The sequence below is a fragment of the Diplotaxodon limnothrissa genome, linkage group LG1 (assembly GCF_057381915.1).
Source record: "Diplotaxodon limnothrissa isolate DT_005_m linkage group LG1, D_limnothrissa_male_GT1.1, whole genome shotgun sequence".
NCBI classification, from domain to species: Eukaryota; Metazoa; Chordata; class Actinopteri; order Cichliformes; family Cichlidae; genus Diplotaxodon; species Diplotaxodon limnothrissa.
Genome location: NC_140596.1, coordinates 11871565 through 11883796, shown reverse-complemented (window position 1 = coordinate 11883796; position 12232 = coordinate 11871565). Strand labels below are relative to the sequence as shown.

The 12232-nt window shown below is 39.7% G+C and overlaps 1 protein-coding gene across 1 annotated transcript in view; it reads left to right on the top strand.

Moving 5' to 3' along the window:
• Positions 1-6258, top strand: part of insyn1 (inhibitory synaptic factor 1) — a 52298-nt gene extending 46040 nt beyond the window's left edge. The window contains exon 2 of the mRNA XM_085352795.1: positions 5440-6258. Within this exon, the coding sequence (XP_085208921.1) occupies positions 5440-6258 (819 nt within the window). The remainder of the gene's footprint in view (positions 1-5439) is intronic.
• The last annotated feature ends 5974 nt before the right edge of the window (positions 6259-12232 follow it).

Sequence of the window (12232 nt, the reverse complement as noted above, 5' to 3'; positions counted from 1 at the left end):
AGTTAGGAAAGTAAATGCAATTCAATCTAAGAGAGACATAATTGCACCAGATATTGCTTAAACTAATCCATTAGCTTTTTTTTTTTTTTTTTTTTTTTTTTATTAATATTTTTGGATGGACAGAAACATTAATAAATAAATATACAACTGCAATAATCATACTGTCAGTTCTCTGTCCATTTCTAAACAAACAAACAAACTAAGACAAGCAAACAAACAACACACTAACAAACAAAAAAAAAAAAAAAAAAAAAAAAAAAAAAAAAAAAAAAAAAAAAAAATTACATGAATAAATAAATAAATAAAATAAATAAAACCCAGGAGAAACAAAATAATACACCGCCTCCTGGAAAACATCAGCAAAAACAAAAACGAATAAGGGTAAAACCCCCTGGTGCAAAAAAAAAAAAAAAAAAAAAAAAAAAAAAAAAAAAAAAAAGACAACAACCAAAATACCAATGACACATGAAATATCCCTCTAAGAGACCATTTATCATAATGTCTAAGAGACATTGTCAATGTACCGCAAAAAGGGACCCCAGACCTGCTCAAAAATATCTTCTCTTCCCTTCATTCTATACATAACCCGTTCATATGATGCCATCCTAGACATTTGTTCGGTCCATTCCTTGAAAGAACAGGGGCTGGATGACTTCCAATGCCTAAGAATTACCCTGCAACCAGTTATAAAAGCCAGACGCATCCACAATCTCTGTTTTTTTGAGAGAATGTTATCGTCAGGTAGTAGGCCCAGGACGCATATAGCTGGAGATTTAGAAAGATTAAGTTTAAAAATATCATTCACCAAGTTGATGATCCCATCCCACAAATAATCATTTTTCCGACATGTATACAACATATGAACTAGAGTCCCGACTTCCTGCTGACATTTCCAACAAATGTCCTTATCTGCGAGCTTCAACCTGACTAATTTACTGGGTGTCCAATAGTTTCTGTGAAGCAACTTGTACTGGATAAGTTGAGACTGTGTTTCAGGTGAGCAAACATACCATGATGAGATCAGCATCTTCCAACTGTCCTCTGAGATCTGGATACCCAGATCTTTCTCCCAACACCGCCTCAGTCCCCCCAAACTGGGAGCATGTGCCTCTCTGAAGCTCCCATAAAATTTAGATGCCCTGATTCTGTTATTGTCAGGGGTTGCAAACATCTTCTGAACACTAGATGGAGGGTCTAGATTATTTTTCAAAATGGCTTTAATACAATGTCTTATTTGAAAAAACCTCCAAATTTCCCTTGGATCCAAATTGAATTCTCGTCTGATTTCTGCAAACGATTTCATGCCAGTCTGCCCAAATAGGTCCCCCATCTGATTAATACCTGTCCTAGCCCAAGCCTCCCACCAGACCGGTTTCTTCCCTATTAATACTTTCTTATTATACCAAATAGAGGCTCTAGCGGTGAGATAAGGGCTGCTGTTGGTATATTGGTGAGCTCTAAGCCAGGTCTCTTGCATGAAAGACAGTACTGGATCTTTAAACGGTACTGGCCTACCCTTCTGAGTAAGGAAGGCCTCTAAAGACGAAGGGGCCACAAGACTTTCCTCAATCCCAACCCATGATGGCTTATCAGTAGAGGAATTATGTATCTTAACTAACTGAGAGAGGGAGAAAGCGTAATGATACCAGACCATCTTAGACAATGCCAACCCACCACTCTCTTTAGCAGCATATAATTTAGACCGATTGAACAATGGCTTTTTACCTGCCCACACAAAACCCTCTACACATGTATTATAAAGCTTTAGCAAATTATGTGGGACTGCTATCGGTAACATGTGAAGAAAGTACTGAAGTTTAGGGGCAATAATCATCTTCACCAAATTAATTCTGCCCAAAAGGGACAGATTTATTTTAACCCAATTCTGCAACAGCGAACGGATGTTTTGAATCACTGGGGAAATATTTACTTTCATTATGTTGTCTAAACCAGGGGTCAATTTAATCCCCAAATAAGTCAGACCCTCGGGCTTCCACTTGAAATGCCATGAACTCCTCATAACAGGCGGACACAATTTAGAAATAGGCATAGCTTCAGACTTAGACCAATTTATAGTGTATCCAGAGATTACAGAGAAAGAATCAATAATTGAGGAAATTGCAGGAACAGCCTGTTCTGGGTTAGTTGAAATCAGTAAAATATCATCTGCATACAAAAAAGTTTTATGTTCTTCTTGACCCAAATCCACCCCTCTAATTTTCTTACATTCACGTAAAGCTATGGCTAAAGGCTCCAAAAACAGAGCAAAAATGAGAGGTGATAAGGGTGAACCTTGTCTAGTACCCCGACTTAACGAAAATGAGGGTGACATTATCCCATTGGTAATAACTGTAGCCATTGGATCTGTGTATACCACCTGAATCCACTGCCTAAAAAAGGGACCGAAACCAAATCTCTTCAAGGTATGAAACAGAAAAGGATACTCAACTTTATCAAAAGCTTTCTCTGCGTCCAAAGAGAAGGCAACGACAGGGTCTAGCTTAGTCCTGCTCTTCCAGAGTATATGCAATAACCTACGTAGATTATCCGCAGAGCTTCTATTTTTCACAAAACCGACCTGATCCCTATGCACCAAATACGGAAGAACTTTTTCAAGCCTAAAAGCTAATATCTTAGAAATAATTTTTTCATCCACATTAATTAATGAAATTGGGCGATAATTCCCACAATGCTGTGGGTCTTTCCCTTTTTTATGTAATAACGTGATCACTGCCGATCGCATACTAAACGGTAGTCTCCCTCTTTGAAACGCATCTTGATATACCGACAGTAGTCTTGGAGCTAGTTCGTCCACAAACACCTTATAAAAATCTGATGGAAATCCATCATTACCTGGAGATTTACCCACTCTAAGGCTGCCGATTGCCTGCTTAACTTCAATTAATGTAATCTTACCTTCTAATATACTTCTTTGATCTTCCGACAGGCTGGGAATTTTAATAGAAGAGAAGAAATCTGACAGCCTCTGTTCCTCCACCAGTCCATTAGAAGTGTACAGCTCCTGATAATATTTAGTAAAAATATCATTTATTTCTTTTTTACTAGTAGTCAACTTATTATTATTACTAGGATCAAAAATAGATGGTATAAGGTTACTAGATTTTATCTGCTTAACCCTGTGTGCCAACATTTTACCTGTTCTCTCCCCTTGTTCAAAGTACTTCTGATTTAGACAAAACATTGCATATTCCACTTTTTTCTCCAATATGCTATTCATCTCAAATTTAAATTTAATTAATTTGTTCCATAAGTCCCTCTCTGGGAGCAACATATGTTGTTTTTCAAGCTCCTTGATATCCTGTTCCAACTTCATCAGCTTATCCCTCTCAGCTTTTTTAATCAAGGAGCAATATTGAATAAGGCGCCCCCTTAAATAGGCCTTAAAAGCATCCCAGGTCATTCCAACGTCGTCAATAGAGCCCTCATTGTACAACCAAAACTCCTTTATCATTTCCCTTATACATTCGCAATGACCCTTATTCTTCAATATTGAGTTATTCAAGCGCCACCTAGGTGACGGTTTAATATTATCAGTGTCAGTAAGAACAAGGTCAATGGGAGCATGATCCGATATAGCAATGTTACCAATAGAGGACCCAATAGTTTGACTTGCCAAAGAACGGGACACCAAAAAGTAATCTATCCTGGAGTAGGTTGAGTGAGGATGCGAAAAAAAGGTATAGTCTCTTTCTTGAGGATGAAGAAGTCTCCATATATCTACTAGACTCAGTTCCTCTGACATCACGTCCACCGCAGCATTTGTTGGGTCCTTGCTTAGTCCAGTACAAGAAGATTTATCCAATAAGACATCCCTGACCCGGTTAAAATCTCCTCCAATTACAATGTGTGTGTTACCTATAGTCCGCACCATGTTACAGACTTCATGAAAAAATTGTGGCTGAGGAGAATTAGGAGCATATATATTGACCAATGTCATTTTCCGCCCCTGTAAACATGCATCCAAAACCACCCATCTACCCTCCTGATCTGTATAATGCTTAAAGACCTGAAAATCCAAGTTTCTTCTAATCAATATGACCACCCCTCTTTTTCTAGCCGAAAATGCACTAAAATAAACTTGCGCCACCCAGTCTCTTTTAAGCTTTAATGATTCGGCCTCATCAAGATGGGTCTCCTGAATCAGGGCTATATCAGTCTTTTTCTGTTTCAGATATGTGAGGATTTTCTTCCTTTTAATAACATTATGACAACCCGCTATATTCCACGACACAATTTTACATAACTCCATCACACCATGTGAGCCGAATTATTATACAAATTTATCCAGAGGAATATCCCATTTACCCATATAACAACTCTTAGAGCCAGTAACATGAGACAACTCAATGATCCAAAAATTAGGTCTATACGGGACAGTTGGTACCATACCATCAAAACCAACAACAAAACCAAACACGAGAAAAGAAGAAAAAAAAAAAAAAAAAAAAAAAAAAAAAACAAACAAAAAAACAAAAGAACATGAAAACATAAAAAAAATCGCAGGTCCGTGGCACTCAAAAAAAAATCCCAGATGGTGTCCCTCCTTACGTCTCCCCCCCCCCCTCAGAAGTAAACCAACCCATAGCTTATCAAATCCTCTTAATCTACATCACCCGGAATGTTAACCAAATCCAGGCCGCTTAGAAATTGCTTAGCCTCAGCTGGGTTGGAAAACTGATGATACTGGTTATCCACTGAAAAAGTCATAACAGCCGGAAAACGAAGAGAATAGCCAATCTTGTACTGTTGCAACAAGCGGCGCACCTCATCAAACTTCCTGCGTTTTTCTTGTACCTCCTGAGCGTAATCCTGGAAAAAAAGAACTCTCATGCCTTTCCAAACGATCTGCCCCTTTTTTTTGGCAGCCGCCAGCACGGACATCTTGGCTTTATCCCGTAGGAAGCGAACAATAATGTGTCTCGGTCTGGAGTCCGCCGTGGGCTTCGGAAAAGCTGGCCCCACTCGATGGATTCTATCTATTTCGTAGTAATCTCCCATCTCAATGTCCAGAGCCTCAGACAGCAAATTCTTCACGTAATCCTCAATATTACTGCCTTCGGATCCTTCTCTAATACCCGATATTCTAATATTCTGGCGCCGTGAGGAACCCTCAAGCGCCGTTACTTTTTCCTGCAGCCGCTGGTTCTGTATCTTCAAGATCTTACATATTGAGCTGGCTTTAGCCTCTTCGTCCTCCAATCCATTAGCTTTAGAGAAGTTTATCATTAACTTGAGGTCATGAGGTAAAAGTCACTACAGTTGGCTATTGATTCATTCTCTGGAAATCTTGGCACAACATAAAAAATTTAGTAGCAATTCTTAAATATATGAACCATTGTTCAGAGATTTATGATTGGATCTTTGTGGCTGTTAAGGTTAAAAAATATTTTACCTAAAACTGTTTATTCTCTTTCACAGGTGGTGGGTCAAATCGATAAACTAACGTCTGACTTTGACTTTGACCTGGAGCCAGATGACTGGACCGTGGCCACAGCCAGCAGCACGTCCAGCAGTGAGCGGGGCTTGGGAGAGGCCTTCCGATTGGACTTCCTCAATGCAGATGTCCTTTCTGACAGCTGGGAGTTCTGCAGTTATCTGGAGGCTGCTGGTGCAGCCGCTCGCAGATCTTGCGGGCAACCAGGAGATCCACAGCAGGAGATGGGTCGTGGGACCAACCTCACCCAAACACAAACCCCCACCCCACCCCCCACCACTGCGTCTGTCTACTCTCAGATGAATGGCGGGCTGCCCATCCCCAATGGGCCACGCATTATTACTCCAGATTCATCGAGCGAGGAGGCCAGCAGCTCCACGCACAGCCACAAGACTTCCCGTACCTCTGGCACAAGAGAAAGAGTCCGCTTCAGTGACAAAATTCTGTACCATGCATTGTGCTGTGACGATGATGAAGAGGAGGAGCAAGAGGAGTTACAAGAGGATAAGAGTGGCTATGCTACACCAGATAGCGATACTGAGCCCAGCCTCCTGGCCAGCTCAGTTGCCCCCAAACGTTCTTCCTCTGAGCACTCACTCCTCCATAACTGTCTGGACCCTTCTTATGTCTCCTCACCTGTGAAGGGGACGACAGGAGCTCACACACTACCCAGGAAAGGTCTCTTAAACCCCGGCTGCCGCAAAAAACTGTTACGAAATAGCAGCACACAAACTGTCTCTGACAAGAGCACCCAAACTGTACTGCCCTATATTCCAACCAAACAGAAAACAAAGGACCACTGAGAAAGCCCGAAGTTTATCGTAAAATCTCATGAAGGACTGTGCATTATTTAATATTAAATACATAGCTCATAGATTAATACACAAATAAATTAATTACTAAATAAATAAATGATATATGGGAAATCACTTGACTACATAAAGTCATTCTGAGGCTCAGGGAAAACACGATGAATTGAAGTCAAACAGATCAAAAGGGTGAAAAGTTAGAGGCAGATCAAAAGGTTCTAATTTTAAAACACATACTGAGTGGACTCAACATGTTGGATTATTTCAAATGATTTCAGAGATTAAAAAAAACAATCATTTTTCCCACAACATTTAAGTGCTTAAAATCACAAGAATAAAAATATGAAAAGTTTATTTCCCACTCCTCACACCACACTATAACTTAAAAATTGCTATAATGTGGATACAGAAGGTTGCTCATTCTGTACTCTGAATCTGTATAAACACTGTCATTTTTCATGTTCCAGGGTTTTAAATGTTAATGGGATGGTTGATTCCAGCAGGGATATGTATCTGGATGCACATGTCAAGCCTCTTCTTCTCACTGATGTCAACAAATGATTCTGAGTGAAGAGCCGGAGAACAACACTATTTATCTGCCCTTGATTTTATAAACACCAAATCCGGCGCTCTTCTCGATCTGCTGGAGAAGCTGCAACACATAACATAAAACTGACAGAAAGGGGGGAAAAGAAAAGAAAAACAGATATATACATTGTCATTTCAAAAGGTGCAGTTTACAAAGGTGCCATTTTCAATTTTTCTCTTCCTACCGGTGACGTCATTAGGCTTAGGATTTGAGCTGAATAGCAGTCCACAAAAAAGTGCTAAAGGTTTTTGTCTCTTCATTCAGTTGCCCAGTGGGGAACTGAACTCAATAGAGCAGCATTTTATTCACAGGGCTGACGCCAATAAGCATTCCTGATCAATATGTTCGAGGGAGGTTGCAGTGAGAAGTCTCTCTGCTGAGCATGCATGCCACTCTCCTGGGATCTCTGAACAAAAACTCACAGTCAGATCTATTTACTTACACTAAGCGAAACAAAAATTAGAACTGTTGCCCTAAAGAACTGACATTTCAAAAACTGTGTGTCCAAGAGTGAGAGTTGATGGTGAAAAAACAGAGACCGTTAACGTTCAAAGATTTTCTTCTACAAAGCAATAATCTACCCTGGGGAACAGCTTTGTGAGTATGGTCCCTGACTTGGAGTTTCAAAAGAAAAAGTTAAATGTTGCAGTCTTTATAGGAAAACCCTCTTTGTCTCCCATGAAGCTGACCTTTTTGCCTCTGATGACCATAACCTTTCACGGTAGGAAGACTCTGCTTGCAGTATACTATTCTACCATACACTCTCTTATTCCACTTAATAAAAAAAAACAAACATGAAATATTGCAAAAAATATGAAGTAAATAAGCTTTGTATTCAAAGGATTACCCTAAAGACTTTATAAAGAATTATTCCACATTCCCAAGTTGGTGTTGTTTATTAGCATAAACAAACAAAGCTATGCCACCACACAGGAAAGACATCAATTACAGGAAAACAAACTAAGCCCTTATTTTGATGCCTACACACCTGCCAGATATTACAATGCGTTTCCACTCTACAGGTTTTATAAGTCATATCTGCAATGAAATCACTTTTTCAAATATAGACCTGTTTGGCACAGGCATAGAATACATTATCATTGGGGACAGATTTTAGAGTTTTGGGCAAAACATTAGCAATGTCTCTTTTGCCAACAGGCTCATTATTCATCTCTGATAGGACAGAGCTTTGTCCTCGGTTCTCTGTAGGACAAGGGTGGGAGGCATCCAAAGGTTATGAAAACCTGAGCACACTGATGCCAAATCATCTGCCTACCAGGAAGTTCATTTCATGATGCCACCAGACACAAAAACAGATGTGTGTTTGTGAATGTGTGTGTGCATGTGCGTCTCTGTCTGTATCGTCATTGCCTTTATGTCTACACACTCTCTGAGGAGATGCATGGTATTTTCTGAATTACACCTAACATACAATTTTATATTTCCCTGTCATAGCAATTAATGGGGATCAATACAAATAGACACAGCACATCCCTCTGGAAGTCATTTTGCCAGACTAGTCCATAAGACAAGATTAGACAAAATCTCCTTAACAAGGCTGAAGTGAGTCATGCCATCTGTATTATGACATTAGCAGTGGGCATGCATTAGTTCAAATCCCTAATCAATTTTCTAATGATAGCCAGCGGGACACTGTTGAATGACTGACAAATAATGTGGGGAACAAAAGACTTTAAAAGGTCATTATGGCAGAAATATACATGGGCCACAGTTTCCTTACCCACCCTTCATATATAATTACTAGGGGTGCAACGGTACCGTTGCACCCCTATTGAACCGTTCGATACAGTGCTTTCGGTTCGGTACAATACAAGATAATTTTATTTACTTTATCAGCTTTTCTTCTGACGATGCTGCCTGTGTTATCTGCGTTCGACTACTCCGCCGAGGCTGCACTGTCGAGTGCAGATCCACTGAGCACAGCACAAGCTAGCAAGACAGAAGCTAAGCTCGTTGCAACATGGCAACTGCCTCAACGCTACCCGACATTGAACCTCCCCCACCCTCATTCAGATCTGGCCTTTGGAACTATCTTGGTTTTCATGTGAAGCATGACCCTGATGGTAAGTGCGTCATGGACAAAAGTAAAACAGTATTTCGGATGTGCCACGCAATGCTCAATTGGTGGGAACTAGTGCATTAGCACAGTTAGCTTGTTAACGTGTTGACGCCGTCCAGCCCCACGCACGGGGCGATCCGCGGTAACTCGTTAACGGAGATTTGCCGCGTTATGGCGTTAATGTCATTTTAACGAGATTAACGCTGACAGCACTAGTGGGAACACAACGAATATGACTGCACATTTACGCTGACATCATCTTAGTGCAAAGACAAGTGAAAGCAGACAAAAACAAAAAGCACGCATGCTACAAACTTTACCCGAGTCATTTAGACAGCCGTTAGCACATGATTGTCCTTATGGGGACCTGATATGTTTAATATGCTGCTGAGAATATAGCCCAGAAGAAGCGGATAGTATAGCTTTTATTTTGGAAAGAGCCATTTCTCTGTAATAAATTCTCTTTTCCAAAGATGAGTGATTTCTCGATCAGATGGATTTTTTAAAATTATTATTATTTTGTTGTTTCAGCAACATTAAATTTAAAACTGTACTTTCAAGTTAAAAATCTATATTTATAATTTTAATAAATGACAAATTAAAAAGGCATGAACATTTTTTTGTATCGAAAAAACATCAAACCGTGACACCAAAGTATCGAACCGAACCGTGGATTTTGTGTATCGTTGCACCCCTAATAATTACCACACTTTACTCTCACTGGCCTTTGTCTCCATCAGTGAGCACAGGAAAACAGATGACAGATCTGTGTTTTCTCTGCTGATTGGTAAGGGTCCGTGAAGCGGAGAGCTCAATGCAGTCTCACTGATTACTATGGATTGGCTAACAGCCGGGGCTACCTAAGGTTGATTTGTTTCATCTTTGTGCCATTGATATCCTGCCACAAGAGCAAACTATTTCTATTGTATCTCCCTCTTTTTTTTTTTCTTTACCTGCAATCTCCTTCCATTGCACACACCATTTTCTATTTGTGGCAATTAGTCACATCAAGCATCTTCTAGTGATTGACAAAGAGATGGGATGGTAATTTTGCATCTCAGTTTCTGGTCAAACTAGTAGAAAGTTTTTTTGTCAATGAGTAGAGGATTATGGTCTCCAACCAATATTTAAAACACTTGGATATCAAAGTCAGGCTAAGAACACAACACTCCTGACGAACAGTTTGCACATAGTTACATGGCTCAGTTTTCTACATATATAGGGGAATGCTGCTCTTATGCACACAGAAGTACCAGTAGCAATAGGCTGCAGGATCTATAGTGCCATGGTCAACCAAAAACCAATACCACCATCTGAAGGATGGCCAAACAAAGCCATGTTAACCATCAAGTACCATCTGATTGGAATCAGGGAATGATTAATGAATAGCCATTCAGGAGTAATAGATAAGATACACCTTCACAGGTGATGAAGGACAGGGCCTGTGGCCATGAGGGAGGATCTGGGTGATTCTTGGGACGAAACAGTGCCTTCAGATGACTTGGCACACTGTAATTAAAGTTAATGAGAGTCACTTTTGCATACACCATGCCATTATGATTTATCAGGATGATATATATGTAATAAAAAACAATGGAAGGTCAAAGGAGCCCAATTATTATTCTAGGTCAAAGAGACGATAACTATATGGCCTTGATCAAGTAAAGATACCCAATAAATTCTAGAGTTTGTACTAGACTATGGGTAGGAAACACTATATTAATGTGCACCCTAGAAACAAACTTGACAGGAAATCAAATTACATATTGCCGCTATCACTCTTAATTTTGGGTGGCAAATTGTCCTTTTATCATCTGCGATATGGAAAAAAGTAAAATTACTTGTCTAATGCAACAGTTATTTTTACAGGATGGAGTTACAACATTGCGTCAGTTAACTGAGGTTTGTGGGCATTTGTTTACAGTATGTACCGGTCCCTTTAGATCCCACCACGGCATTTCAATTTGGTTGAGGTCTGGACTTTTAATGGGCCACTGCAACACCTTGATTCTCTTTTTTTTTTTTTAACCATTCTGTTGTAGATTTTGTGCTGTGCTCATCTTCCTGTTGCACAATCCAATTTGACTAAGTTGTAGTTGTGGGACAGATGGCCTCATGTTTCATTCTAGAATACTTTGCTATACAGAGGAGTTCATGGTCAACCCACTGATTGCAAGGCACCCAAGGCCCTGTGGCTGAAAAACAAGCCCAAATGATCATCTCCCCTCCACCTACTGACAGTTGAAATGAGGTATGTTTGCTAATCTGTTGTGGTTTGGTTTTTGAAAGAGAGGTGCAGCCAAACATCTCTTGCACGTCCACAGGACATTGAGGACATTTTGTTCTCACCACCATGGGTATGTTAGCAAATCTGAATTGTTGGAACCAATAACCTGTGGAATTTCCATACAATTTGCTAACTATCCGCATGCTAGCCTTACCCAATTTCTCTATATAAGGAAATGCATACATGCATACCTCCTGGTAAAGCTGAGAAACTGGTGATGATGTTGTAAGAAAGAAGACTGCACATCTAAGGCAAGTAATAAGGAGACAGTCTGGCGGTAGAAAATTCAATAATATTGTCTGAGGTCCAAGGAGGAAGTCAGAAGAGGCACAAGTTTCCAAAGTATCTCCACAGGAATGGAAACAAAACAAAATGAATAAATAGAAACTTTCAGACTAAAAATAACAGGAGTTCTGAATATCATTTCCCCTTAGACACTCAATCTCAAGTTTTAAAAAATTGAATCAAAGATGATATGAAAAACACTAACAGACTAAAAGAAAAAGAAGAATATAGGTAAAGGACAAGGGTCATGTAGTCTGTTATCTCTGTTAGCTCCACATGAGAAACTACATGCAATTAAAAAAAAGAAAAGAAAAACGAAAAAAAAAAATCCAGATTCTCAAGCATCAATGCGATGAAGCCAAAAAATTATACCATAGATAACAACATCTAGCAATGACAGTCATTTTTACATGTAAGATACAATGAAATGAGATATGGAATAACAGAATATGTTTAAACTGACTGAGGCTGCAATGTAAATGCTGCACACTAGTCAAGCAAGATAAAGAGATGGTAAAGAGAGAGCTTATCGTTAAAGAGAAGTGTTTGATGTTCCACCAGATAAGCTTCAGGAAGTTGCTGGGGAGAGGGTCATTTGGGCTTCTGGGCTTATGCTGCTGCCCTCACAACCTGGTCCCGGATAAGCGGATAAAAATGGACAGAGGGAGGTTAAAGCCTACTCCTTTCCGTTTAGTATTTTGTTTTCCCTACGTGCATTTTTTATTGT